Source organism: Phymastichus coffea, unplaced genomic scaffold (assembly GCF_024137745.1).
Source record: "Phymastichus coffea isolate CEN01 unplaced genomic scaffold, Cenicafe_Pcof_1.1 PCOF00093, whole genome shotgun sequence".
NCBI classification, from domain to species: domain Eukaryota; kingdom Metazoa; phylum Arthropoda; class Insecta; order Hymenoptera; family Eulophidae; genus Phymastichus; species Phymastichus coffea.
The window spans coordinates 90,853-117,663 of record NW_026706904.1 but is presented as its reverse complement, the minus strand read 5'-3'; the positions used below and the strand labels follow the sequence as shown (position 1 = coordinate 117,663).

Here is a 26,811-nt window from a genome sequence, read left to right as displayed (position 1 = left end):
AATAAAAAGCGATACGGCCTTTCCCTGGGACAACGGCGTTTTTTCAGCTTCGTTTTTTTTTTTCATCGCCGCCCATTCTAAAGAATGGGCGGCGGGTAAATTACAACGCCGCCGTGCTCTTCGCGGACGAATTATTATTGGAGACCTTCTCCGCGAGCGAGGCGGGAGTGTCGGTTGATTGCGCGTAGTTTTTCTTACTATTTCATTTTGCACTTTCAGCGCGCTTTTTCGCTGCTAATGGGTTTGCATTCCGCATCAAAAACCTTTCGTTAATCACGTTCCAGTGCTTTTTTTCTTGTCGACGACGGAACCTCGGAGAGTTCCTCTGAATGAACGCGCGCGCGCGCGCGCGAGCGACGATCGACAGGAAAACTGAAAAATATGTCGGAACGATTGGTAGGTGATGCAGCTGGTAGGCTCGCTGTATCTACTGTACTTCCCCTACTGCGGACTGATACTGTGGGAGGTATGCGGCAGCGGCAACGGCGGCGGTGGTGGCAGCGGTAACTCGAGTTTGTCCGGCGGCACGTCCAGCCTGTACGGGTCCATCGCGCAGCAGCCGCAGCAACAGCAGGCGGCGGTGGCACGACTACACGCTGTTCATCCGCGCTTCGCGTCCCTGGCCTCACTGCTGCTCGCTTGCTCGCCACCCATCAACGGCCTTCTCTACGGACTCAAGTCGCGAATGCTGCGGCGCTCGGTGCAGAACTACTGGCGCAAAAAAGCTACCAAGTCCGAGCTCCAGCAGGTACGTTTGCCTGTTATTAATGGCTGATCGCTGTGCGAGAGACAGACTACGCGATAGCTTTCCGCGCGGCCAATTCTCGACAGTCTTACCACGATAAATTTCTCATACGCCGTTGGCCTTTCGCAGGCCTGCGGTCCGAGCGCGCATTCAGAGGACTGCTAGGTCATAATAAAGCAAGCGATTGATCGCATGTTAAAGGAGATCCAAGCGCGCACGCCAAGCGCGGCGGGATCGCGACGACCCTCGGTCACCGGAGCGCCGTCGTCGTTCTTTCCGTTCCCGCCGTTGCAGCGTCGTCTGAGCGAAGCTTTGATCGCCTTGGGCAACTGCCGCGCGGCCGCTGGCTTCGGCAGCGGCAATATCGCCAACGTGTTCCATCGTGCGAGGTTACAACCGGCTGCCTCCTGCAACACCCTTAGAGTGCCAAACGCCGAGCTCGGTGAGTCTGATCTGCATGCACTTATCGGAACTTGCACTCGCCTCGCTTGCTGGCCGATTGATCCCAGTGTTTCGCTGGCGCAAGATTCGCCCGGGCTTGGGGAGCGCATGCCGGTCGATCGAGCCACTTCGACATTCGTCATGCTTTATGCTTGTTCGTGCTTCCACGCCGAATCCCATTCTGATGATATTTAATCAACTTGCCCGCGAATACTCTTGTTTGCTCGATCGCGCGTGTACACCTACCTCCGAGATAGCTCCTAATCAAAGAGCCCACCTCTTCGCTTTGAATTTATGTCCAATGGAATCCTCGCGCTCGCTTCATCGCTAAACGTAATGACGTTTTTCTCTCCGCGCTGCCGCAGAATTATCAGGAATTTCGCTAAAAAGAACTATCGTCGCTCAGTGCCGTTGGCGAATAATTCCGAGTTGGTCACGCACACTCTCAATAATTATATCAACAAATGCAGCTCGACAACACTTATACCTGCTATCGCAAACACTACCGATGCTTTTTTGTCGCTCATAGATATTCGAAATATCATCGACCAAAATGAGCTCAATTTTTACGGAAAATCATATTTTTTGTTTTCTCGGCACTTTGAACCACAAAAAATAGACGTCACAAGGAATCAGAAAATGGGCCTGCGTACTGCGAATCTTTTGATACGATCCGTAAAAACACGAGCCCCGGTAGTTTGAACACGCGAAAAGGTGGTGCCAAATTATGATGCTTTTTTACGTGCACAATTCCTCATATGCGGTATAACAATGAAAATGCAATTTCAAACTCGCTTTATCCGTCGAACGCTAACGATGTTAATTTTCCAGATGTTATTCCGTCGCGAGTCCTTTACGCGCCACTGCCAAAAGCAATTTTAACTAATTGCAAACGCGCGAGCGTCAACTATAGATGAAAAAATTTAATATTCCAACGGGGGATGCCGCACGAAAATTCCCGCTCATTACGTAATTCAATAACCAATCGCACGAGTATATTTTGTAACATTATAGAGAATTGACACACCGGCGTCGCGAAGATTAAACGTTATATTTCCCTTTGATTCATTGGGTGTATGGATTTGTTACTCGAAAGCTCGACTACATTGGAAGAAAAGAAAACGCATCGATCGACGTAAGCAAATGCGGCACAGCTCTCTCGGAAGATTTTCGGCATATATAACTCAATTAAGTCGGCAATCTATCGACTAAAGTGAATTTCCGTGCGAGCCAATGAAGGTCGCGCGCGGGCGGCCGCGCGAGCTTACAAGCCGCGTATGTGGCGCGGCTCGGCTTAAATGCATCTCTGCATCAACAGCCATTACATTACATCGCGCACGCTCTCTGCTTAATTGCGCGGAGTGCGACGTACGTATCGATAATACAGTAATTTAACCTTCGACGACAGCGACAATTGTATCGACCCTACATACGTGTGTTACAATACAATTATGCGTCGCGGCAATTGCGAGCTTTTTTCATACCACGCTGATAAATCATTCTCCTTGTCCTTTGTAAATACGTGCCAGCCAACAGCGGTTGGAAATCTGCATTTCTCTGGTCATCCCCTGCCCGCCCCCCTCCCCCTTCTTTCTCTCAGCGTATATACCTCGTAACATAATATTCCTCATTCGGGTCAATTGAACTGTTCTCTCGATTCTTGCATATTTTTCGCTGGGGCGCGACGTGTCTATGTGGATACAAACTATTTTGTAGCTGCAGCGCTACGAGCGCATAATAAATCGATTCGTCATGCATGTGATGCCGTTGTTTGCTTTCATTCTTGAAAGTCACGTAGCTTGCTCGTTACTTTTTTCCAACGTTAGTAGGAATCAATCCATATGCAATATCACTGCTGTTGCTTTTTCTCTCTTTTCATTTTCAGTTTTTTATCAGTAGCTATATCGCATTAAACACAGATTTGCCCTTATTATATTGCCGACTATGTAAATTTTCAATAAAGGAGCTTATATAACTTTATTTTATTGGATAGTACTTTATGAAGTTTAATAATTCTTGCTTTTTAATACCTTTACTAAATTTCTATTCTTATAAACTATAATATATTAACAAATTACCACTGTCATAGTGATATGTTTTTATACATTGGGAAAACGATTTGATAAAATTACATGAATCAGTTTGTTTGAGTCTTTTCTACAAATTTATATGCAATTGAATTCATTAGTTTCCAATTTCTTTGCAACACTTTCATATTTAAAATGTTTTTCAATAGAGTATGTCATAGGATTGATGATCTATGATAGTGAATTATTTTATGGAAAATATAATTCTAACGTTAATATTTGAGTTAACATGCAGACAGCTGACAAGCGTTTGAAATTGAATGTATAACATTACCTCGCTGAACATTCATATCGCACGATGTTGATCGGTAGATGTGTTTATTTTACAATTCAAAGGGAAAATAAGAGAACCGGAAAAAGTACGTGCAAACCTGCAGATTCACGACGAATATGATTTTAAATATACATGTACTTAATTTTTACAAAGGATCTTTTACAAAATGCAAAGCATATTAAATATCGATCATAAATAATCGAGATATGAAAGCACATTATTTTTGCAAGTAAAAAATGTTCATCTCGCGTAAACACGCACTGGACGAAAAGGAAAAAAAAGGCGAAAGTATAAGTACGAAAAACGCTCCTTGAAAAGCATTATAATTTGTTACCTACAAAGCTCAACGCTATCGTGCATCAAACGACTGTGCGCGTTCAGCTAAACCATGACCCAATTCACTCAATGAGTACCATTGCACGCTATAATAATCCCAGCCCATGTCGCTGCTACAATGTAACTAATCGATGTGAAAAATGCCACGAACGTGCGGTTCACCGAGAAAACAGGCGTATCTAAATCATGCACGTGCGACGATATGTCTCAAGGGACAACAGGGAGGGAGAGAGAAAGAGTCCACTCCATCCCTTTCATACTCGTAAATTGGGGGCGCGCGGGCTAGCGAACGCACCGCTTGCGATCCACGGATGTGCGCGTGGCATAATAAAGACACCCCGGGTGCGCGTAATACAAGTCAATGGTGTATAAATTCAGGCGAGAGCAGACGGTTGGTGAGGTCGAGTGCCTCGGCGGCGAGTCTGATGGGGCCGCACTATCGTAACGATTTCGCGGCAAGCGGTGGTGCCGATGCACTGGCGACGGCGGTGGCGAACGGCACCACGTCGACCACCGCCCTCGAGACGCCAAAGAGAAGCCCGAGGATACTCATCACCAGGGCTTACAGCGAGGAGAGCCAAGACGGTGGCAGCCCACTGCTGAGAAAGCCTTTTGCTGCTCCCGTCTCTTTGCCACCGTGCGAGAGTAAGTTCAGGATCGCAGTACTATCACTGTATTCTTACTCGATGGCAAGCGCCAGTATCGCGCGCGTCAGTGATGTTGACATTTTGAAATTACCAAACAATTCATTGATCTGACGTTTAATGTCCGGCTATGTTGATTTCGCGGCGTTCGGGAAATGCAGTCACCGCTTAAACGTCATATACTACGCGATTACTTCATCGTTATTCATTTGGAAGACGAGGGTCGAGGGCGTTGTACGTCAGCTTTCTTCGTGCCAATGAGATATTCTTGATGGAAGCCGATCCGCGCTCGATGATCATCGATAAAATAGACGCGCGACTGAAATCCATGAGTAACAAGGACAAAAATGTGGAATGACAGAGCGCAGGTGGCGTCACCGAAGTACCGAGAGCGATAGCAGCACTGGGAGCAGCGACGCAAGCGTCTGGACAACGGGAGTGCAAGCGGCAAAGCCACCGAGGGCTGGTGCTGCCAATGGCAAGAATCCATCGCACATGTGGCCGTGTGCTAGACGTTTCACGAGAGTGAAAACACTCGAGGAAGGCGCAGCTGTGTTTTCCGTCGTTCTGGCCAATCGGATGGCCATCAACAACAACGGCGACAGCGCGGACCTTGCAACGGACGCTGCTGCGACGAGCCAGACTATCAAGGCGCCCATCAACGTGAGTGTCTTTGCAGTCGAATTTTCAATGATACATCTGTTTAAATTGGCTATTTTTTATTTGGAAAGATTAGTGGAAGATTTTTTAATTGGATCACGAACGAAACGTCTTTTGAGTTGTCGATTTATTTTTCAACGATTAGGAAAAATGCACTTTCTCAGAGTGGATCGTTAAAAATGTGGAATAACTGAATTCACACGTAGCTGTAGTCTATGGCATTGGCCAGAGCAACATATTCAATTGACTTCATTAAAGGCCTCATCTTCCAGCACTCTTACGCCAAGTACAATTTGGCGTCCATAACAACATCTGATCTATTGTTAATTTTGTTTACCAAACAATTAGGTGCGACGTAAATTAACATTCCATATGAACACGAGAGCTAGTCAATAGCGGTACACTAATCAAACAATTGGTATGTGCTTGCATTTGTCCAGACTGGGATAAACCTGCGGGCTTAGAACAATTGGCGCGCGTGATTCGACCCTGATTGCATTAGCGGTAAGACTCGGAATGGCTTTAATAGACTGCACTAAAACTTCCCAAATTCACGCTGAATAGTTGATTTTCCCACGACTAATCCATAACAACAGTGTGTATGTTTGTACGTGACGTGACGACGGATTCTCAAAGGACTAGTCTTTAATTTGGACGCACTGACAGCACCTAGAGGCTAACGTATCACCGACACTTACAAGCTAAAGCATTAATACACTCAAAGAAAAGAAAAACCTCACGTGCTTTTGTCGAGTTGTAACGAGAAGGTGTAAAAAGCGAGAGAGAGAGAGAGAGAGAGGGGGGAGGGAGAGAAAGAGCGTCGCTAACGCACGCACGGTCACCTGTTGCAGGAGCAGCAGCCAGTAGCCGAGTTAGAAATCAGTTGCGACGAGAAAGACGAGGTGGACGACGAAGAGCAGGAGGCGGACAGAATCACGCCCGAGGACGAGCATAGGGCTAGTGCGAGTTCCAGCAGTTGGAGTTGCGCCGAGGACACTACCGCCCACTCGGCCCTCAACTCGCGCGCTTCCAGTGAGTGTGGCCTTGTGATGCATCCCATTGGGCAAACCACTGGTGAGCGTCAGCACTTTTCCAAATGACATCTTCCGCTTTTCGACAATCGTTCTGGATCCGCCGTGCATCGTTATTTTCAATGCCCGGGACATTGAACAATTGCTCTAATCGTCGTAAAAAAAACTGAACTAACGCGATACTATCACCAAAGAATTGTACCAAGTGCCCATTCGAGAAATATCCCCTCCACTAGCGTTTCCACTTCGAAACCAATTGAAAGTCTTTCGATCAATCGAGAAGGCGGCAGTGGCTGCTCGAGCGAAAGAAAAAGTAAACTTGGCGCGGCAACCCCTTCTGAAAATTAAGCCTCTCGGTCTGCTCGACAATCAGGGTGGAGTGATCGGTTTGCAGGAAGCAGCCGTCCAAAGCGCGAAGAAGCCGCGGAGGAAGAGAAGGAAGAAGGTATTTGCCCAGCAGAAGGGGGAGCGAGAGGAAGAAGGCCGAGGCGGAAATCGAGAATCGAACGCGAAGCCGAGATTACGGTGGTGGTGGTGGACCAGTTGCGACCTCTGCTTACCTCGTCGTCCTAGCCTTCGTTGAGGGTCAAGGAGCACAGGCCTGCACCCGTTTGGATTTAGACAAAACCAGACCAACGGGTTCGTCGTTGTGCTAACGAGCGCGCATCATACTTTTGCGCGCTCTCTTTCTTGTTACTTCCTCTTCTTCTTCTTCTTCTTCTTCTTCTTCTTCTTCTCTTGACGCACGCACGTCAATTTGTAAGTTACTCGCCAGCTCACGGTTTCCATGTGAAGGAAGGAAACAGCATGCCTCTTATTTTCTCCAAATTACTTTTGTTGACTTTTGATAATCTTCGGAATATCATTGGTCTTTTTTTCATTTGAACTGTCAAAGATGCGCTGTTCGATATACGGAAATAGCCGCGCTCGGTAACAATGTGGCACACGCTGTGAAAGAGGCACTGGTAATTTTGGTTGCGACGGGCAAAGTACGAATTATCATGCATCGTGCGTTGGGAAGCTCGACGAAAGCAAACAGCGGTGACCGGAAGCTCCCCGTCGAAATACGAGTCTCATCGAAATCCAAAACCCAATTATTCTTGTTGCTGCACGGTCATCCCACATCATACTCGCTCGCCAAGTAATACGTGTACAAAACAGCAGCGAGAATTAGAAAGGAATTCTCGACTTTGTGACGTCACTCGACTGACTAAAAAAAAATAATAAAAAAGAAAAGGAATCCCTGTGATCTTGTTACCGTACAATTCCTTTGTTTTAGATAGAAGCCGAAGAAAAGCCTGTGTATTTTGAAAACCGCTTGAATTTTCGTTTTAGGAAATGAAAAGAAAAAAAACGCTCTCGTTCTTTTTTGTAACATATGATTGTCGTTATTGCGTATAAGCTTTTGTATATTTATCGTGCTCAGCTGTGAAAAAAAGAAAGAATCCTACACGTGAAAACGAATAGTCATAGTCTTACGAATTACGAAAGTGGATATCTTGAGAGAATGAGAGACGTATACGGTCGGACCTCGCGATATGATATTTTTATAAGGAAAAGAGCTGGCAGATGATATGTGTCGGCTCATCTCTCGTTTGAAATGAAAGTTGATGCGCGGATTGAAAGTTTTATTTTAATAAAGTGTTGCGAATGTACAAATTGCGATTAGAGGTAATGGCGAAGATGATAATAATGGCATTCAAGTTAACTATAGTAGAGACCAGTGTCCACATGTATGCAGTGTACCATGTAAGCAGTTAAATTAATTGTACTTGGTGTATATCAAACAAAACATAGAATCGCTGTTGCGTAGTTTTAACGTAGCGAATACAACGGAACGTTCCTAGTAAACGTTTATTTATGTGTATCCACACATACACACAGTTAAGAGAGAATAAATACTGTGAAACACATTCCTATCTCACTAAGATACATTATATATTAGAGCGGGCGTGGCGGCGGCGTTTTGTCGACATATCCTAAGTAAGTTATATTTTTATAAACGTCCGTTTCGTTCGCGCCCACTAACTACACACGTAGGCAACGACAATTTGCTGCTGCTGGACCTATTTAATAAGAGGACGTTAATAAGCTGACGATATGCATGCACGCACATGAGTATTCGTCCCATTGCATTTATTTTCTATCTCGCGCAAAAGTCAGACCCTCTCTCTCTCTCTCTCCCTCATACGCATACACGAACACACACACATACCTCACGAATATACAATAAGCTCATCAATTTCAATGTGTTTGCGTATATCTTTGACAGTGATAAAGACGAAAAATACAAATTAATGACTGGATTATACATCAGACGGACGGGAGGGGGGGGGGGGGGGGGGGATCAAGATCATTTTTAATGCTGTAGCATACGTCTGCTCTGTATATATACGCATTGAAGTTGATTTTTTCAATGATCCGCGACGAAGCGAAGTTTTTTTCGGACCGCGCGTCACCTCGAGTTAGCGTGAGAAGTCTGACGAAAATGAAAATCCAATACTAACAGTAAATAATAACGCAGGCGAATGCGGCGTCCTTCGTGCAGCGTAACGACGACGACTTGAATTGGCCACGGTCGCTCGGCGCGTGATTAATTGTATGTATTTGTCGCGCGCTACGTCCGACGGCTAGCGAGCGTCACGTCGATGATCGTTGTAAAAGAGAAAGAGTCTCGCGTCGTGGCAGTCGCATCGGCCGTGTACAAGAGCGTCGGCGGCGATCGATGGTTCGGCCGTGTAACTCGCGCCGCTCCGCGAATAAATGCCAGCGATCTCGGCCGTATACGCGACGAGGCACGCGGCAACGGGACGCAATCGCAACGCGCGCGCGGGACCGCACACGAGCTCTCGCTATCGAGCTCCTGGTGTAAATACAGCTGCTCGCGGGTTGCGACCGCACGCGCGGAACGATTTGACGAGACGTGTCTCCGCGCGCGACGGCTTTCGTCCGCGACAATTTATGCTCTCGCTTTCTCGCGCGCCGCGCCATCAAGCCGATAAAGTGCACTCGCAGCGCGTCCGATTAATGCGTTCGAGGTTCCTATGGAAAAGTAATAGAGAGGCTGGCGGTGCGAGCGCGATGCAAGAGAGGCGCCAAATTTTACACGTAATATTCCGGACGTCTTAATCCTTCAGTTCTCGCTTCTAACGCCGTAAAAATGTACTTCCACGAATGAGAACGCGCGACATGCCTTGCTTGTACAATCCAGATTTCATCGCTAATCAAGTTGGCTGCAAATTATTTTACGTTCTTATTCTTTGAACGCGATGGAACTTCGCCTTTTTCTTCTTGTTTTTGTCAATCGAAGCCACGGGAGGAATTTAATCTGCCTGGCAGTAAAAAATTCTCGAAACGTTTTCCCGATAAACGTCGCGATGCGTCTGCGCCAAGCGGCCAAGGGAAAATATTCTTATATAGATGCATGTGCATGTTGGTATGCAAGGATCGAATAAGAGTCAGTATAGCTTTTATAGCTTTTGTCGTAATAGCTCGCAAATAATTGTCACAGAGTACTAGAACTATATACTTTGTATATTTTCTTTTTCGTTAGATTTTGCTCACGAGGCAGTTGTATTCATAAATATATTATGAATGATTTTGTATGCTGAATGAAGAAGCAAATATGTCGGCTTTCAAAAGCAAATGTTACCTATAAATGCTCTATGTAATCCAATGCCAAGGTTTACGACAGAACGTCACTAGTCAATGTTACGCGGAGGTTGTGATCTTTTATTTATTTATATTAATTTATTGCGTGCATCTAATTTCGTACTTGGCTTGATAAATTTTTACTTGCCGATGCTCTATATAACAGTTTAGACATCGATTTTTTCCGTATTATTCTCTTCTCAAAAAAGTCACAAGTCGAACCGCAGACTTTTACGACAATTATAAATTGATTTGCAAAAATAAATAATGTATTTTGCTATCGGCAATTGTATTCAGGAATGCAAGAAAACGAAATGATTGGAATAAAAGTTGCGCTCATTAGGATTCAGCGAAGAGCACCGAGAAAAATAGAATATAATCGCAATCAAGGAACAGCCGCACAAAATCGATATGGATTTCATCTCTAACGTCTGTGCCTGCACAAAGTTATTTGAAAAACAAGCCAAATCTTACCTTGATGTCAAGCCTTACATTTAGTACAATCAGAAAAGCCTGTACAAACGACAATCTTTCATATATAATAAATATTTTATCTACAAAGTAACTGAGTTCGTGCTCATAAACAACTTTTTCTTTCGAGGTAGATTCATTTGCAGTACTTTTCAGCTTGAATAACGTGTACTCAAGCGAGTGATGTGTTGAATGCGAATACAAACATTCTCAGAAAAAATGTCTAGTTCGTATTCTGGGGAATCCAGAGATTTTATGTATGCGTGTCATAAAATATATATCGCATAATTCTATCTGAGAAAACGTCCATTGACACTGTATGTACCATATATATATATAAATGACAAATTTCGTCTTTACGATGTTCACACTGTCAGTGGTAGCGAATACAGCCATGTGGTCCAATGAAAAGATCCTCAATGATGCATCACAAACAATGTGTAAAGCCGCAGACAAAAAATTATTTTAGCAGGTGATCCTTTGTAAGAAAAGCAGAGAGATGAAAACGCGAGAGCACTATTTTTTCAAAACTGTTTTAGTGTTGAATCGTTAAGATAAACAATATAGTTCAGAATGATAATGGTCAATTAAGCATAATGCCACTGTCGGTGTATAGCAAGCTGCTTAATTATCATCTGCGATATGGGCATCTCTTTGTAATACTGTTCAAGAAAAAAAATCTATGCCGTATCTGTTATATCGCCGTGACTTGTGATGATCTCGATGTTAATATAACAAATGAAAAGAAAGAATGATCGATCTGATGTTGACCTTTCAAAGGCATACGTTTGAATGTATAAAAAACAGTTCATTATGTTATGTATAGTAAAAACGTTGAAAAATTTTGTGTCTCAACATAAGGCTTCACTTTATTTTACACTCCGACTGAGTTTTTCTGTTAAATAAAAAAAAATCAATTCACCCTATAGATGTCAATTTGAGTTTCGCGTTGAAACCTGCAACTAAAACAATGAAATATTAAATTTAAATTGAAAAATAGTTTCCTAGTTTATTAGCGTAATTAATTTAATATACGTGAGTGAAAAAACGAGTGTTACGCAATGCTGCCTAAATTGGAGAGTATTTATTCAAATTAAAGGAAGGGAAAAAAGAGCAAATAATAACTTGACTTCAGACCGAGGCAGGTGAGCTTTCTATTTATCCCACCGGTCACAATGTCAGAGTTTCCGGTTTCGAACTTCTCCTTATTATTTTGGAAGGCACACACGTATTTGTCATGTCCCATTATATGACGTGGGTTTCGCACTTCGTTCACCCGCACGAGTTACAAGGCCAACGGTATTTTTCATTTTATACAGCGGCGACAATTGTATCATCGAGTCTATTATTTTACAAAAACAAAAAAAGCTTATTCGATGAAATCCCATCTCTTTGGTAAAACGAAGAACAAAAGAGCAAGCAAACACATGCGAAGGCCAACAGATTCCTTTTCGACCGAAGATCACGTGGATAATCCAGAGCGTCGGCGTCCCTTTCACCCGAGTGTATAGTGTTCGGCGGATAATCGGAGTCACGCTAACGCATACCGGCAACGCACACAGTGCGGCGATCATCAGCTTTTCAACTCACGGGCAGTCACACGCGCGACGCTCAGCCGTGAGCTTCCTCGTGCCTCGTTCTCTAAAAGTCCCCCATTACGCGCTATATACCGTATACGTGGACGCGACGGCTGACCATGGCGTGATTGATCGCTCTCCTTTTCGGTAAGCGCTGTCTGTGTATCGACACTGTAGTGGGACAAACGTGTGTTTGTCTTCCTTCGCTGTAGAATGCCACGGGGAAACGATTTCAGGTTCGAGACGCTGCGCGAGCGCAACAGGTAAGTTACAGCCGTGTGGTTCTCACGCAAGACTTGTTGGTTGCGGCCGTCGATTGAAAGACCATCAGTGTACAAATTCCAAGTTTTCATTTGTTCTTAGCTAGCTTTCTCAGTGTATTGTGTTAACAACCCGAGCGATACAATTTCCTGTCAAGTGGTTGCGAAAATCAATGCGCACGTGGCAACATTTACCGAAAAAATAGTCGAACGAAAGTTGATCTTTCTGAAAATAGATGAGAAACAATCGTTAATGTCATCATTTGTCAATCAAGCATTTGGATGCGACTATAAATCTACAGAAATGTATATAACTTTGAAGGAAGGAATGGGCTGCTGACCATTACACTGTTAATATATCTATCAAAAGTGTGTTTAATCAAAGAATATAGTGCTGACCCACACGCAGACAAACGTTCGAAGGCATGAACATTTGATAATGCAATATCTTAGTGTACATATGTACTTGAGATCTTATCCATGGACGCGACGATCCGACAAAGCCTATTAACCCAGGCAACGTCTTACATAATCCGCTTCTATGATATATCTTTACGCTCATCTATGCCTCTCTATGTGATTCCCAATCAAATAACCGCGACCAAAAAGATTCATTCTGTATCGGCACTGTTTTCTAAACTACTCTATATTTTTAGATTCACATGTGTATTTTGTATGTTCGTAATACTTCATCTCAAAACAAGCACATAAGTTGTACCCCGAATAAGATTAGTTTTGACAGACATCGTTGACCTATATATGAATCTGTATAGTGTAGTCAAAGATTTCATGTTACGTTACGAAGATGAATTAGCAATAAATTTTTTTATGCACTATAATATGTTTCTTGAACGCTATTATCTGTTGGTAATTCGATCCTCACTTTGATTTCTTCGTATAATTTTTTTTTACAAATACCAAACTTTAATATCAGTCGTAAATTAAATCTAACAAAACAGTGTTTAGCTTAAATGTCTTTCCGTATGACAGTTGCTAATTTATGCTGATAAACATAAATTACGTAGCTGAAATGAAATTGAAGGACCAAGTTAGTTTTGAACAAATTCTGATTCTACAGGATTTGATACTACATGGATTTATAAATTTTGTTTATTTAATATATTGGTTTTTTAAATGCACAAAAAATAGAAAATAGTATTTATTAGAAAAAAAGATACCATTGAATATATAAATTTTCTACAGAAAATTCAATTGAAAAGTAACTGGTCCGAAGTATTCTACGTAAAATATTTGTCCACGAATAAATAAATATTTGAAAAATATGTTTCAGATTCGGCCCGTAATTGAAAAATAATCAAACGTACGATTACGCTGTATAGAATAACTAGTGCCAATTAAATTTTTGTTAATTTTTCTGTATAAAGATATAATGTCAGATAATATTTCGTTTTTAATGAAAATAGTACTTTATTTTTCGTGTTCACTACATAAGCATTACGTTAACTAACAAAATTTAAAATTTGGCGTAGAATCGGTACGTGCATTAATGTATTTTTTATTGACAGCTTCAATCACGAAAGTTTTTTTTCATTTATGTATTTATTGTCGCATTCCCCTTGAAGGGTATTAACGGCAGTGATACAGAGTGGAGTAAATTAGTGATAATACAGAGATGACAAGAGTACATTACAAGTACAGGGATTTTATAGAGCGTGTAAGGTTATACGTTGTATACATTAACATGAAAATTGGTTAGGAAGTTATATTTAAAATTAACGAGGTATGGATACATATGCGCTTAATGATACAGTAGTTAAATATCGTGACGTTAGATTTTTCGTAAAACTTTTTATTGAAATGAGATAGCGTTAAAGATTTAATTTGCATGAACGGACGTAGTTTAAAAACAAAAAACGATCGCGTGCTTAGAAGTATCGTAGAAACATCATACAAGAATGCTTTGGTCTGCAAAAACATTAAGAGAACAAATGCTACTGAAAAAGTCAAAGTGATCATACGTTAAACCATACCAGAAAAATACTACGACTGTGCAATGTATAGGACAAGAACTAATGTCTTATCTGCAAGTAAGGACACAGCAAAAACTTAGCGTCGAGCTGTTAATCACATTATTTCTAGTATATCGATGTTATATATATTTGTCAGACTAGCGTATGGTCACAGTATATTGCTGATTGCCTTAGCACAGTAAGCTAATGAATAAAATAAAGCTCTTAGGATTCAAAATAATACAGCGCGCGCGTTCATTTCATTTTCAAGTTTTTTGAAAATAATTTTGCGTGCGTTCATCGAAATAGATAAGCGTGAAATCGTATGTTTGAAAAATGTTTATGAAAGTGAGAGCCTTAATGCTCTTGTGGAAAATTTTTCGACGTTACCTGGATACCTTATCGATATTCTGCGAGATGCGATTCGTCTCGACCCGCGAAGCAATCATCCTATTATACTTTTATCTGAGACACAAACTACAAAGAAAAGTCAGGCTGCACGGAGCGAATAAAAATTGGTTTTGAATTTTTCGAAGAAAGTGCATGCGTACAGACGTTGTAAGGTAGGCTCGTCACGCTTAATTGTTTGCAAGCAGATAAATGCCATTCAAGCTAGAATTCTTCTGTTGGTCTGAAGTCACTTTTGCACAGCTCACTAACGGTATCGGCAATCTTGGCGTGCAATCATTTCCAGTGATCAATATTTTACACATCTCTTGGATTTAGCTTATAATGGTTCCGAGAAATTAGTTGACGGGTGTCTAATAAATCGATAAACATGGTTCTTCAGTCTGATCGAATCATAAATTCGCAATGAGCATTTGGAGCACAAGGTTGTAGCCTTTGGAAATACTTTGCTTTCAATATATTGTTACAAGATTATAACTTTTTTCAAGCAATTTTCAAAAGTTAATATGTATATAACTGCAACTATTATAAACTTGAATGCTAAGCAAAATCTCGAGCATTTTATCATAATTGGAGTGGTATTGTTTTTTAATGCTTTTAATAATTAGCGACATTACGTTAATAGGGTATTTTAGTCTGCAAACGCATATTGCTTCCGGTCGCCACAAAGTGTGCTATAATAAAAAACACCACTTCAATGCGCATAAGTCAGGGCAGTCAAAGTGTTGAATATAAAAACTGACATTTACATGCAACGACAAGTAATTTACACTACTCACGGAGGATAGTAATTGTTAGAATATGAAATAAATTTATGTTGGACTCAACAGTACAATACACTGCATAAAATGCATAGCTTAGCTGGACGATGCACTCTTTGAAATTTTGGCGGGTGCTGAGTTGTGTAATTACAACTCAGCAATTATCGGATATAAAAGCTCCGAAGTCAAGCGTCTAATTTTAGTGTATGTCTGTAATGCCACTCGTCAAATATATTAAATACCTATAAGAATTAATAATCCCCTTTACTCATACTTTATTTCAACAGTAATAATCGATTTTCAAAGTAATAAAAATGTAAGAGAAAGAAATGAGACGAAGTGCAAAAAAATGTATGCCGGTGTTGCGTAGAATTCTGCAGCTCGGCATCCGGTAAAAGGCATCCACCCGCGCCGATACGGCTTATCACTTGACCCTCGCGGTTTACCGACGTTCGCTTGCGGACACACACATGCATACGCGCACGAGCATCACCACGTCGCATTCCGCGCAGACTCGCGATCGACCAGCTGGCTGGCGAGCAAGTCGCTGGCTGATCCGCATCGCGGCAGATTTTGTTGTTTCCGGACGACGCGTGATCCGTCGCGAATGAAGCCAAGATCTCAGTGAGGCGTAGGAGGATGATTCTGCCGAGTTCGGGCGGTCTCGACTTCGACGTTACGCGCGGCGACGGTAGCTACTTTGCCTTGCAACCTTCCAATCTCAGCACGCCAAGCTCCGACGACCTGGTGCCCGGCTCTCATTTCCTCGACGAACCTGCACTCGAGCACGATCGTGACGACATTTGCCCCGGGCTCTTCTATTATTATTGGCACAAGTGAGTTTGTTGCCACCTTTTTTCTACTGACTTGGAACATTCTTCTTTTTATTAGTGCCTCGCACTCGCATCGCATTGCACTCTTTTGTTTGCAACGTCATTTTAAATTTCTTGCTTCATTTTTTGCCTCACAGTTCGAGGTCGCTTTGCGCCAGATATGCAAAAGATAAGTAGTAATTAACTTAGTTGATATGACACGTTTTGTATTATGACATTTATCGCGCCAAATTTGATTTTACCAAATGCTGGTAACGTACGCGCGCTTTTCGTCAATCGATCTATATTATTATATCTGGGTATATTATTGCAAAGTTATCAGCTACCTTACCGATGTTGTTTTGACTTTTGCTCAACAGTTCGATCAAATCATTTAATCTGACAAATTACGGCTTTGAGATTCCATTGTACGCAATCTTATTGCATGTGAAGTTACAAATGGAAATTAATTTAAATTAATTATAGAATTCCGACACTTCATATAAACTTGTTTGCGACATCATTCGGGACATTTGCTATAGACGGCACATATTTTGTATTATTATTAATATCAAGAGCAGACTCGACAATTTCACTAATAAGATACCTAAAGCGTTTATTGAGTTATAAAAAAAAAGTAAGAAACCTAACCTTTCTCGCTGTTCCTAGTTCTAAAATTGTTACAAAATTCCATTCAAATTAAATGCAAAAGTTTAACGTAAGATGGAAACAATTTTTGATTGCATACGCTGGGGGAAAATGAAATACTACTCACTTTTGTTATTTAATTCTATCGAGTCAATACACTCGGCTGTTGATGCGCGTTGATCAGTCTGCTGTTCGTTTCAGCGCGACAACGTCTATCTTGCGCACTAAACTTCGTATGACTGGAAGAAGAAAAAGTGATAGTACGTCGTGCGATCTGTCGAGCGAGAAGTCAAGTTGTTGACGAGGTCGCTGCACACAGATATCGTGTAAAAAGTATTTCCATTATTTAATATCAGATTGCAATTTGCCTGCTTTTCGTTGAATTAGGTATTTATTCGCTGAATAGGAGACGTCTGTGATAGAATCTGCCAGAATTATTAAAGCATTCAAAAAAAATTTTCAATTTGAGCTTTGATACAAATATAACAAACTTCAGACGAAAGAAATTAACCCTAAAATTATAAGTTGCACATTATAAACTTTACGATTAACAATCAAAGATCATTTGAAATTTTTAGTTTCTCTAAAAAATTTGCTGTAAAAGCTAAATATTTCTTTTCTGTTGGCATTTTGAGACAAGCAATATTTAGTAAAGAAAAAGAGTCTTTGTAAACAGGAAGCTCGTAAAACATTCAGCATTTTCTTCGACAATTTTTTATTATTGGCCCGTAGCTCTACCACTAAACTGTCGTTCATTAATCTGTTGATAGCACTACTTTACATTTACTGTAAATTGTTTAACAGATGTAACAGCTTGCCAAGGTTGGAGTGAAACGTTTTTTAGAATGTTTTTATCAATAAGAAAAGTAAAGAGCAATTTTGAGATTTGCAGGCCATGTCTGACAAAGAAGCTAATGATCGTAGGTGGCTCGGTGCTTGCTGGTCTGATCATCATTGTAATCATCATCAGCAGCTTATCCGGAGTCGACCATGACAACGAAATCGAATTAGTGCCGCCTGACCCGGAAGTACAGCCACCTCCGTCATACAGCCGACTTAGAGCATTCAAACGAAGTGCCGTTTGCGCAGATGGAGCGCCTTGTGCTCTTATTGGCAAGTGAGTATCACGCTCTGAAGCGATTGTTCGAGCAATCAGATTAATTCTATTACGGAAGTACAATTCAACGAACTTGACCTACTTTCAGATCAATTCTCGATCGCAATGGTTCAGCCGTCGACGCGACAATCGCAGCTCTTATTTGCAATGGAATGGTTAATATGCAGAGTATGGGATTGGGTGGAGGTTTTGTCATGGTGATTTATAACAAGGCTACAAATAGCACCTATGCATTGAATGCAAGAGACGTCGCACCAGGCGCGGCCGATCCTCATATGTATGACGGATTGTACGAAAAAGCATCGCTATACGGTAATTGGTCATTTTCACAATCGCCTTGCCACAATCTTTTCCAATGCTCGGATTACGAAAAAGTTCAACGTTTCTTTATTGTTTGCCGTGCTTGCAAAGGTGGCCTGTCAATAGCAGTGCCTGGCGAATTAGCTGGCTACTGGGAAGCGCATCAACGATTCGGCAAGCTGCCATGGGCTGAACTTTTCCATCCGAACATTGATCTCTGTGAAAAAGGATACAATTTAACCAAGATCCAATACGAAAGTTTGTTAATTAATGCTACTGCCATTCGTGCAGATCCGACATTCGTGTAAGTTTGGTAGCGTTGATAAAACTCGCTTTTTAAATTTAATTTAGTTTTTACGTTGTATTTATGTTTCAGGGATCTATTTGTTGACCCAGCGACCAACGAGTTTCGCAAAGCCGGATCGCTCATTCGGCCGAAAAAATTGTGCGAAACGCTGAAGATCATCGCGGAAAAAAATGCTACTGAATTTTATAATGGTACCTTAGCAAAGCGTTTAGTAGAGGATTTACAGAAGCGAGGCAGTATTATTACTTTGAAAGATTTGAGTGATTATAGGCAAGTGAATTTCGCAAAATATTAACAATGCTAATATTGAAGTACTTTATTCCTAGACACGAAAACAAAGTCGTTTTATTTGGTTAAGAATGCTCGTTTGGTTGGTTTCAGGGCCAAATGGGAAGAGCCTGAAAATATAGAGTTGACAGATGGCACGAAAGTCTATTCTACGGGGCTTCCAGCGAGTGGAAGTCTACTGTCGCTAATTTTAAATGTTTTCGACGAATTTCACTTCACGCCCAGTGATCTCGCCAACACAAGCACCACCGTAAAAACATATCATAGGATGATAGAAACGTTTAAGTACGCTTACGGTTGGAGGACGCAGTTAGGCGACGTAGAACGGTCCGGTGTAAGCGATGAAGAATCTAGCAGCTCGAGCTGGTTTGCGCGAATGTTTAATAATCCTTATTTCCATTTTGCAGTTAGCGAGAAAATTAAGGTCCAAAGAATATGCTCGGTCGATACGAATGATAATCAAGGACAATAGAACGTGGAACGACCCAACGCATTACGGTGCGCATAACGCGGACAATGACGACCATGGCACCGCGCATATATCTGTTATGAGCGAAAACGGCGATGCAGTGTCTGTTACCAGTACCATCAACACATAGTAAGATTTCGAAAATTGTTTAGCATTGCGAACATTACGACAGTCGATAGACGATCCGTAGGCTATAAGGTTGTTTGCTTTTTCTTTCCAGTTTCGCTAGTGCCGTGGTGAGCGAGAGCACAGGTATTCTAATGAACAACGCGATGGATGACTTTGGTTTGCCGGGTCATCTCAGCTATTTTGGCATTCCGCCGAATGAACATAACTTTATTGCGCCAGGCAAGAGACCACTGTCATCGATGACCCCGGCGATTCTCGTCGATGACAAGAACGACGTGAAAATGACCATAGGCGCTGCTGGTGGCACGAAAATTACTACCGCAGTCGCTTTCGTAAGTTTTTTTTTTTCATGTTTTACGATTTCAGACAATATATTCGAATTGCTGTGCATGGAAATAGCTGAAAATTAGGGATAATTGAATTTTAACCGGCCTTTTTTACCCGACTGCGCGCTTGAAATATTAAATCATAAGTCAATAGTGACACACTTAACCGGAAATTAACTATGATTTAGAAATCAACGGAAACAACTGATCAATAAACACGGTAAATGCCAATGTCATTTCAGGTGATAGCAAGACGCCTGTGGATGAATAATACACTAAAGGAAGCGGTGGACGCGCCTCGAATTCATCACCAAATTTATCCCATGGAAGTGTCTTATGAGCTCGGTATGCCAAAGCCAATCGTCGATGGATTACGAGCCCTTGGACATAAAACGCAACGCTATAGAAATCGCGGCAGTATCGTTTGCGTATTGGAAAAAGTTAATGGCACCATCTACGCGAACGCGGATTATCGCAAGGGAGGTGACGTTTACGGGATCAATTGAAAGGACCAAAAGTGACGATCAATTGTTATTTTACATTCCATCCGTTGCATAGAGTGTATTTGACCTTTTCCCGCTGCGATTATTTAAATTATAAGTTTAGCATTCAACGAATTTTATCAGCGATGAATCAGCGGTAAGCTCTAATTTTATAAATCAAGCCGTATTCTCGAGATTTTAGTGTATTTTAGAAACTGCGATTTGGTCTATCACTGAATTTTGATCAGCTATTTTGATCAATATTTTAACATTTATTCTTGCAAAATATAAGTTGGATAGATAAACCAATTAATAAAATTCAAAATAACAAAGATAAATATTTGTCTTTTTCAATAAACAGAAATTTTTATCTTTCAACGCTGAACGCATGTCACGTAAAATATGCCTAATAAGCCTTATAGCCTTATCGCATTGCATTTTTTACGTAGAACATATATTTCAAATTTGCGTATAAAGAAAAAAGAATCAAAAACCATTGCAGATACTAAAACGTTTGATATAACGATTCAAGAAAAATTATGACCGTCAATAAATTATTTCATTAGCTTCCAAATATTTTGATCTCCCTAATGTTAGTATTTAGATATCTTTTTTATCCAATAATATGTAATGAAAAAAAGGGCAAAAAGAAGTCTTATGACATTTCAGATGTCATTCCAAGTACACAAATAAATAATTTCATACGAAAAAAAATTTATGTAAATTTTAGATATGTTAGCGTTCACGCGTTGCTTTGCAAATATAATATAAATATTTATAATACATGATTGAATCTCCGTGTTTTTCTGCACTGCTCTGCAGCACTGTTATTGTCTGTTCCAACGATATACATATGCGCGCTATCCTTGACGAGAGTTGTAGACTCGCTAAAGCCTTGACGGATTGTAGATATTTACCATTTAAAAAGAAGTGTAAAAGTGAACTTTTACGATACAAACGTGTCAATATTATGCAAACAACGAGTGATCTGCATGTAACACAGATAAATCAGATAATTAATGCACCTTCCGTTCGTGCGAAAGTATGCAAGAGATTTTGGATTATTTTTTTACGAAATTTCAAGTATCTTTTTAACATATAATATTTTTGCGGCTTGCGGTTTTGACAATTCTATATGCTCGAATATCATTACTGGTTTATGAATGTGAAAATGTTTCAACGTTTTAATTTTTCTGATTTGTAAATTATAATAAACACTTGAATTTTGCCATCATATGCATGCTTAATATTATTCATTTACCCATTTTCTGATTAAGTTGAATCAATTGAAACGCTTGTTAAACAGTTCTTTCCGACAATCATGTTGTTTTACATTAACATAATAGTTTTATCACTGCTAATATTATTTTAATACACGGTGTCAACCTAAAGTTCTAAAAATAAATCAATACGCAATCATAATTGTTACACTATATTATCTTCTATTAACATAAAATACAATGTTAAATACGCAAAACATTCGGTTACTGTGTAGCATTTTAAATATGTTATTGCGATAAAGAAAATGATTATAAAACAAAAGTAATTTAGTTACATATATACTTACTAGACTTATTTGACTCATCAGATTTGACTCAGTCACTCAATCAACTGTTCTGCTCAGACTGACCAACTCAGTCTTGGAGTGCTGCATCAATTGCAGTAATCACAATCAACAATAAGTAACTTCGAGTTTGTGTGTTACGGTAAAATAAACGTATTAAAGCTGCAAAATTGATAATAATTGTTTTCTGTCATTTTTTTAATTCAATATGTAATCATTGTATCTAAATAAGTAATTTGATACATATCTACGAGATAAGCAAATAATGAGCTCCTGCTAAGGCTTAAGATATTTAATGAACCTTTTTAAAAGGTTATCTTATTTCCAATTATATTATTAAATATAGAAGCTCAATTGCGTTTTATTATACCATTCCAATCGAAGTCACAGTACAAAATTGAATAGTTTCATATTAAAATGAAGTTTCCACAGTAATCCAATATTTATGAGTGTAAAAATCCAATAGATATGCATTGTACAGCGATATATTAAAGAATCAACGTTACAACTTGACATTATTTTTCGTACAGGTCTTGAAATGTTTAAAGTAGCTACTTCCATTAGTAGTTGCTTCTCTAATTTTCATTCCTGCTGTTAAATAAATTTGCGGATTAATGCGCAATTCGATCGACCGGCGTAAGCAAAATGTGCTGTTGCTTGTTATCGTGCATTTTCGTCGGCAACAACTGAACTTGTTTTGCAGAAACTCGATGTGAAATGAATGTCAATCGCATCGATAAAATTGCTAGGAATTTCTCTAAAGTTATTGAGAATGAAATCGCAATATGTGAGAATCCACAAAAGTGAAATGCAAAGAGGGGCATTTGTCTTTTACTATATAGGATCGATTTTACAGAGCTTTTCACGATACACCTGCTGAATCAGCTCGTGGACTCGACACTTTCACGCGTTCGCGCGTGATTGGCCGCGCATTGTCTTTGAATTGATTTTAACAATATGCTGATAAGTGTCGATAGTTGAATGTTATTAGTGTACGCGGTGAGTCATTATGTAAGAACCGCGATAATACGGAAAAATATTTGAAACGTGTTAATTGCGCACAAAGGAATGATGAAATTCTGCAAGTTTCTGACGTGGCGAATGTTTGTCGTTATATCGCGTAAATGTCTGATAGACTGTCACAAGTAATATTTTCCCTAATCATAACAAGTTCACCATATGAAGCGTCGAACGTACACGTGACAATGCTGTTTTCACATGGAAACACAATCACTTTTAAGCTCGTGTAAATTATTATCTAGTCTTTATTATCCAATGAAATATATTCCTTAGCTTATTCGCCGTACGCTCACTTCGGCGTAAACCTCTATTTTGCAATCATTGAGCATTTGTACATCTTTTAATTTATAACCTCAGTGGCGCTTTATTATCATTCTGTGTATTTTGCAATAGTTCATATACCCATCCAGCGTCACGTGTGTTCGCTTTTTGACCGTAACTTCCCGAATCGACATATCTTCGACTCTCAAGAATGGAAAATTTAAAAAAAAAAGGTAAATTTTCCCATTATCAATAAATCAGATACAATCATAATATATTTCTGCAGAACAGTTAGCATCTAAATATGTATTAACGCGTAATTATTTCAGTTTTGAAAAGAAATCTCTCGTGATATGAGGCTTCTAGAAAAAAATGAACGCACATACAAGCAAAACTGATAGTCGGAAGGTTGTTTGAAAAAGCGGTGAGAAAATCGACTGCTAGCCAACACAATCAAGTGCATTATTGTGAGAATATTTCTGGATGCAGTAGAGCGGCCGGTGTGTGGGGCGTAGACCTGCGCATGGGTGGCTGTCGAGTAAAGGTCGGATACATATATACTAGACTAGGTGCAACGCACTTGTGCAACCCCATTTCACATTGGAACTGTTCTCGAGTATTCTCGAACGTGATTTTTCGTCTTTTCTCCAACCTCAAACAGTCGAAATATGAGTTGACATTGTCTTCAGGCGATATTTCAGCTTGATAGTACACAGACTAACAGGTCTAGTCAATAATGTCGATCCAGAAAACGTGATATAGAAAATTTTTGAAGCGGCGGACGTGCCTCTCGTCGAACTATCGTATTTTTATTCTTTACAGTTGGATTGATAGAGAGACCCACGCACGTGTGTCGTCGGGTATATCTTTGGCACGAGGCGCAGCAGCAGCAAAAGGCCGGTAAACCAGAAAGAACGTGATCCTACCTCTTACTTGCGTCTTCTTGCTCTCCCGCTTTTCCCCCACCCGACCGTGCCAGCTTGCTTGCTCTGCGCCTTTCCATCTTTGATGCGAGTAGCCTTCGAGAAATTGAGCACGTACGTGTACTGGCAAAATATTTGAGACTGTTTAAGTAATATTTGACTATCTTTGCGAGAAAGTACGCGAATATTTTCGTATGAGTCATCAATGCATTTTTTTATTTTCTATACAACTGTGCTAATTTTTGTTTATGCTCCCAAATTCAATTGACATAAAATTCCTTTCTAGAATTCTTTTACATCACACATGTACTTTGCAAGCACGTAATTCTTACATATATTTTTTACGTTATCTGCGTATTTTCTGAGACTTAATCGAGCTGTACTGAGTAACACATTTAATTTTGAATCAACGCGATGTCACGTAAAATAATGAATGTAACATGATCATTCTCTATAGTAGTTAAATAGTATGTCATACACGTGTATGTTATACAGATGATGTTCAGGTAAGATACTAAATAGGAAAACACGAAATAGTCCTTATAGTAGTTTTATGTACATAGTCATGTGCACAGAATAGATATACGCGTTCCCAGATTCCCGACAATCAGTTTATCAGGAAGGAAATAGTAGGGACTTCTAGCATCAACTATAACTAAGTACGTGAGTTCATCAAGCCATGAGAGTTCAGTTGTGCAGCAATCTCATCTTGTAATGAGAACTCTTAGGAGTCCCGTCGATTGTTTTTTTTTTAAATAAAGACATCTTTACTAGATATATGCCAACGTTAACGCCCAGATCCTAGCAAGTACCCGCATGCGCCTTTAAACTCGACCATTGCTACCGTAGATACCGTATGTTAATAACATCCGATAAAATAGGATGGCAGTGAAAAATAGCATTGAAAATTATAACATATGATTGAGACACAATGAATTTAAGGAAACAAACGAAGTAACATAATAACAAAGTTACGCATCGAAGAAATCCAATTCAAGTTTATCTATCTGGTTTAAGAAATAAGATTAAATACATCAAACTACACTGTTAACGTTTTTCATAGAATTAATTAAAAGGAAACGATCATTACAAATTGTGACCTAGTGAATGAGATAAATATAAGTATAATAGGATCTGCGCCAAAATATTTGTGAACCAACATATGAAGTAGTCACGATATTTAGTATAATTGTGCTTGTAACTACTATTTCCAAGTCGCTCTTGCTCAGCTAGCAGTTTAATAACAAAATAACAATAATATACACGTCCACATTCACGATACACCGGGCGTTAGAACAATATTTATAAACTACGCTGCTCCCGTGCACGTATGCATCACAGATATGTACATGAACACATACTGTACCGTCAAACTTGAAAACAGCACTGTGCGCAAGCGCATATAGATCTTTCGAGCTTGTTCGCCGGTAAATGAATACGCAATTACATAGCTAATACAGCTGATAAAAATTACACATATCTGTACATGTCTCGGCAATAAAGAAGCGTTAAATTTTTTTCGTGCACAGAATCTCGCAATACAGCGTCAATTTTACTTTCGTTGCGTAATTTCTCGAAGAAGAGAATCGTTACAAAAATTAAACAGTAATTCTGTTCGGAAAGGAGAAATGCGCTTGGAGAAGTCACGAACTGGTAAAACGGTTACACGCATGCGCCACGGAACGTCGGTTATAAAAGGTACGTCGCGGCTGTCGCCGCACCAGTATTGAACTGACTAGCAAAGCTATTTCTAATACTATTTTTGTCGTACTACTACTACATCTTTTTTTTCTTCAATATCCATTATACTGAGTCTTTTATACGACAACTGCGTTGTCTATTGACTGACGTTCAAGAGTGAACACAACAAAAAGTTTATTGAGTAGTTTTATCTTTTGCGTATCAAAAGAACACAAAGAAAACATTCGAATATGTCGGAGCAGCATTTTGATGAATACGAGCACTTCAACTACGATCACGATAAGCACATCTTCACTGGACATAGCGGCAAGCAACGGAGTAAGCGTGAGGCTGACCAGCACACCAACCACTACGATCCCAGTGGACATTCTCGAAAAATCCTGACTAAGCTCATGAACTCCGAGCACAATAAGCGTGCTGTCAAGAGCAAATCGTAAAGCTACTCGATAGCGGGTAAATGTTTTTTTAATTTATTTATTTTTAATGATAATAAACTAGACATAAATAGAATCTAACGATTAATCATCAACATTTCAACTAGCTATTCAGTTATCGATTTTGGATGTGAATTCGAAATCAATTCTCTAATCTAAAATACTAAAATATCGATTTAATCGGTTAAAACAAAGACCTTTCTCTGCCTTGTCTGTTTTCTTTTTGTTGCGCCGTAATTTTGTTCGAACGGGTCATAAAGATGGCGCTCGGTACGGATTTTTTTTTTCAAGAATTTCGAGGTCTGAACCAACTACGTCTTTTTTTAAATTGATATTGAGTTGTCTTGCAGGTCACGGACGTTCAAATTTTTTTTATATTTATAATTAAGTTTTCAAGTTATTTTTTTAAAAAATGTCTTAATCTACGCTTTTTAATAAGTTTACAGTGTGTATACACGTAGTAATTTAAAGCGAATCAAACGTTGCCAAGTGTTCAAAATTTTTTCAGATTCTTTGTTATTCACGTATTTTCTAACTCATATTACTGGTATTATAAATTTTCATTTTCAAAATTATTTGAGTTTTACATGAATTCCTATTTTTAAGTACAATATAATAAACTTCAAAATTATATATTATTAATTAATTATATATAGAAGTATTCTTTGTTCAATATTTTATAAAATTAAGTGTTTCTTTATATGTAGTAATTTA

At 39.9% G+C, this 26,811-nt stretch overlaps 3 protein-coding genes across 7 annotated transcripts in view; 2 read left to right on the top strand and 1 right to left on the bottom strand.

Moving 5' to 3' along the window:
- The window catches only part of LOC131669469 (uncharacterized), a 43,950-nt gene extending 35,447 nt beyond the window's left edge, over positions 1-8,503 (top strand). The window contains exons 5-11 of one of the 2 annotated variants that reach the window (XR_009302375.1): positions 401-748; positions 947-1,187; positions 4,262-4,528; positions 4,889-5,190; positions 6,039-6,261; positions 6,613-6,977; positions 7,114-8,503. Coding sequence is in view for 1 of the 2 variants with exons in the window: in XM_058944355.1 (XP_058800338.1) it covers positions 401-748; positions 947-1,187; positions 4,262-4,528; positions 4,889-5,190; positions 6,039-6,261; positions 6,613-6,791 (1,560 nt within the window). In the remaining variant the exon portion in view is untranslated. Of the gene's footprint in view, positions 1-400; positions 749-946; positions 1,188-4,261; positions 4,529-4,888; positions 5,191-6,038; positions 6,262-6,612 lie in introns of both variants that reach the window. The other variant, XM_058944355.1, reaches the window with a different exon arrangement.
- The window catches only part of LOC131669472 (phytanoyl-CoA dioxygenase, peroxisomal-like), a 62,096-nt gene extending 40,278 nt beyond the window's left edge, over positions 1-21,818 (bottom strand). Inside the window, exon 1 of one of the 3 annotated variants that reach the window (XM_058944360.1) lies at positions 21,762-21,818. The gene's annotated coding sequence lies outside the window, so the exon portion shown is untranslated. Of the gene's footprint in view, positions 1-16,903; positions 17,081-21,761 lie in introns of those variants that run through there. The other 2 variants (XM_058944361.1, XM_058944358.1) reach the window with 2 other exon arrangements.
- LOC131669471 (scoloptoxin SSD14-like) lies at positions 15,212-21,430 on the top strand. Of its 2 annotated transcripts, XM_058944357.1 has the most exons (10): positions 15,212-16,152; positions 17,669-17,893; positions 17,982-18,205; positions 18,305-18,497; positions 18,570-18,770; positions 18,882-19,122; positions 19,196-19,386; positions 19,478-19,509; positions 19,606-19,718; positions 19,955-21,430. In XM_058944357.1, the coding sequence occupies exons 1-10, from the start codon at positions 15,956-15,958 to the stop codon at positions 20,216-20,218; spliced, it is 1,881 nt and encodes a 626-aa protein (XP_058800340.1). In that variant the 5' UTR covers positions 15,212-15,955; the 3' UTR covers positions 20,219-21,430. The 2 variants fall into 2 exon arrangements, with proteins under 2 accessions (XP_058800340.1, XP_058800339.1); XM_058944356.1 differs by having other exon boundaries at positions 15,217-16,152; positions 19,478-19,718.
- Positions 21,819-26,811: the final 4,993 nt, after the last annotated feature.

Excerpts from the sequence above, each read along its gene's own strand:
- LOC131669471 (XM_058944356.1), top strand. The coding sequence starts at position 15,956 with ATGATTCTGCCGAGTTCGGGCGGTCTCGACTTCGACGTTACGCGCGGC. Across the intron at positions 18,498-18,569 it reads CGTGCAGATCCGACATTCGT|GGATCTATTTGTTGACCCAG; the intron begins GTAAGTTTGGTA and ends TTTATGTTTCAG. Across the intron at positions 19,123-19,195 it reads GCGACGTAGAACGGTCCGGT|TTAGCGAGAAAATTAAGGTC; the intron begins GTAAGCGATGAA and ends TCCATTTTGCAG.